Here is a 1,833-nt window from a genome sequence, read left to right as displayed (position 1 = left end):
ATGTCTTTTCTGATTATAAAGCAGGTCTACGTTCTATATTAATACTGTGAAAGTATCAAAGCGTTCAGTCCACTGGAATGCACACAGCCTGTATTCAGAAACTGAGCCTGGAAACAAGCCATCAGGACTTCTGTAACTTTGCGACGTAACAACAAAGCAGTCACCGCCCTCAGCTCTAGCCCCAAGCCCCACCCACCCGCACCCACCTAGAGCTCCGGAGAAAAGTCTGAGAGGAGAAGTTAAACATTAATTACATTAATTACTTAAAGGTTCTGTAAACGATCGTCACCGCCACTAGATGTGGCACCAGACCACCAGCATCTCAGAACAAAACAAATGTTTCGTAAGACACACCTCCGACCTCTGTTTGGCCACAACCCCCCTCCCCTCCTTTCACATTGTCAGTCAGCAAGGTCTTACGGAGCACAGTGAAAGTGGCCACTAAACACAAAACAAGAAACACAACTGAATATAGTTACCATGTACACAGCAACAGACACAATAACCCAATCTAACCACAACCATTAGCCCACGCTAGGAGTCATGCTTTCACGGTCCACCACCTGACCGGGATTTGAGCCAGTCCGCCTCTGCTCTGGTCTTCTCTCTTTCTTTGTTGGAGGCGTTTTTAGCCGAATAACATGAGAATCAGTGGAGCACCTGAACGCTGCTTACTGCACTAGTTGTTGATAGTTGTTTGCTGCTATATTATTGTTTAAAATAATTTACAGAACCTTCAAAACCACAAATATATCTTCTTATGGATATCAAAACTTCAAATAAAATGCAAGAAAAGTGTAAAATATTGGACCCTTCTGATTCAATTTGAAGAAAAACTGTGCACAACCAGAATAAAATGTGATCAATATTCATGGACAATAAAAAGCAGACTGGTCTAAAAAAATGCAAAGACAGGCTTCCATACTTTAGTATATATTTTCATATAGCAAACGTCTCAGCATCAAGTTTGTAGTTGCCTTTTAAACCTTAGCACATAAATCCCGAGAAGCAGTTTTTCCTTCTACATGTAGACCAGTTTCGAATGCTCTAAACATAAATCTGAAATCTGAAATGTTTTCCAAAATTACCAGGCATATTTAGAATAACGATAAAGGAGCTGTTACTGCCTCTCGAGATAGGGCCTGTTATCATCTGTGCCTCGTTCCAGGTTGCTTTGGCCTCTGGTGCTGCCCTTGCCTCACCTGCACCACCAGCACTAACTTTGGAGAGTGTTTTTGTCTCCCCCTGTTGGATAACATCATCCTCTGTCCAATTGTCGCCATGTCCATGAGAGTGGCCATGCGCTACCACTACAAAATCCAGGTGAGTTTAGATAAAGGGAAAACTTCGCCAGGTCTTTTTTATATATATATTAACAGCTGTTACATTTTTTTTCCATTTTGTGTGTCTCTGCTCAGGGAGACATGGGATCTGACTGTGTGTATGCCTATTTCTGCAATGTCTGCTCATGGTGCCAGATGGCCAGAGAGATAAAGAGACGCAGGCTGACTCTCGCTGTCCTCAACCCCCAGCAACCGTACATAGGTGCCCAGCAAATGCACATCCAGCCCACAGTCATCACCTCTCAGCCAATGATCTCAGCCATTCCTTAAGAGGTCGTGACCTCCGGCGCCATGCAACCTCTTGTTCTCTACTTATTTCTACATATTTTTTTGGTCGCTAATCTCTCTAATCTCAAAAATCAGTTGTGACTTAGACAAGTCACACTGATGCATGTTTGGATATACTTTTAGACGGAGATGTAAAAGAATTTTATCAGCTTTCCTAGTCCAGGCACGTCATCCTATCACATCTACGGAGCTGTCTTAACCT

General features: G+C 42.9%; 1 protein-coding gene across 1 annotated transcript; it reads left to right on the top strand.

Moving 5' to 3' along the window:
• Positions 1-48: 48 nt before the first annotated feature.
• LOC111655582 (cornifelin-like) lies at positions 49-1,781 on the top strand. The gene is made up of 2 exons (XM_023407042.2): positions 49-1,323; positions 1,419-1,781. The coding sequence occupies exons 1-2, from the start codon at positions 1,282-1,284 to the stop codon at positions 1,611-1,613; spliced, it is 237 nt and encodes a 78-aa protein (XP_023262810.1). The 5' UTR covers positions 49-1,281; the 3' UTR covers positions 1,614-1,781.
• Positions 1,782-1,833: the final 52 nt, after the last annotated feature.

The sequence above is a fragment of the Seriola lalandi genome, unplaced genomic scaffold (assembly GCF_002814215.2).
Source record: "Seriola lalandi dorsalis isolate HSWRI2012SDOR001 ecotype SW California unplaced genomic scaffold, Sedor1 jcf7180001975537, whole genome shotgun sequence".
In the NCBI taxonomy this organism is placed as follows: Eukaryota; Metazoa; Chordata; class Actinopteri; order Carangiformes; family Carangidae; genus Seriola; species Seriola lalandi.
Note: the sequence above shows the minus strand (reverse complement) of the source record. Positions and strands in the feature narration are given on the sequence as shown.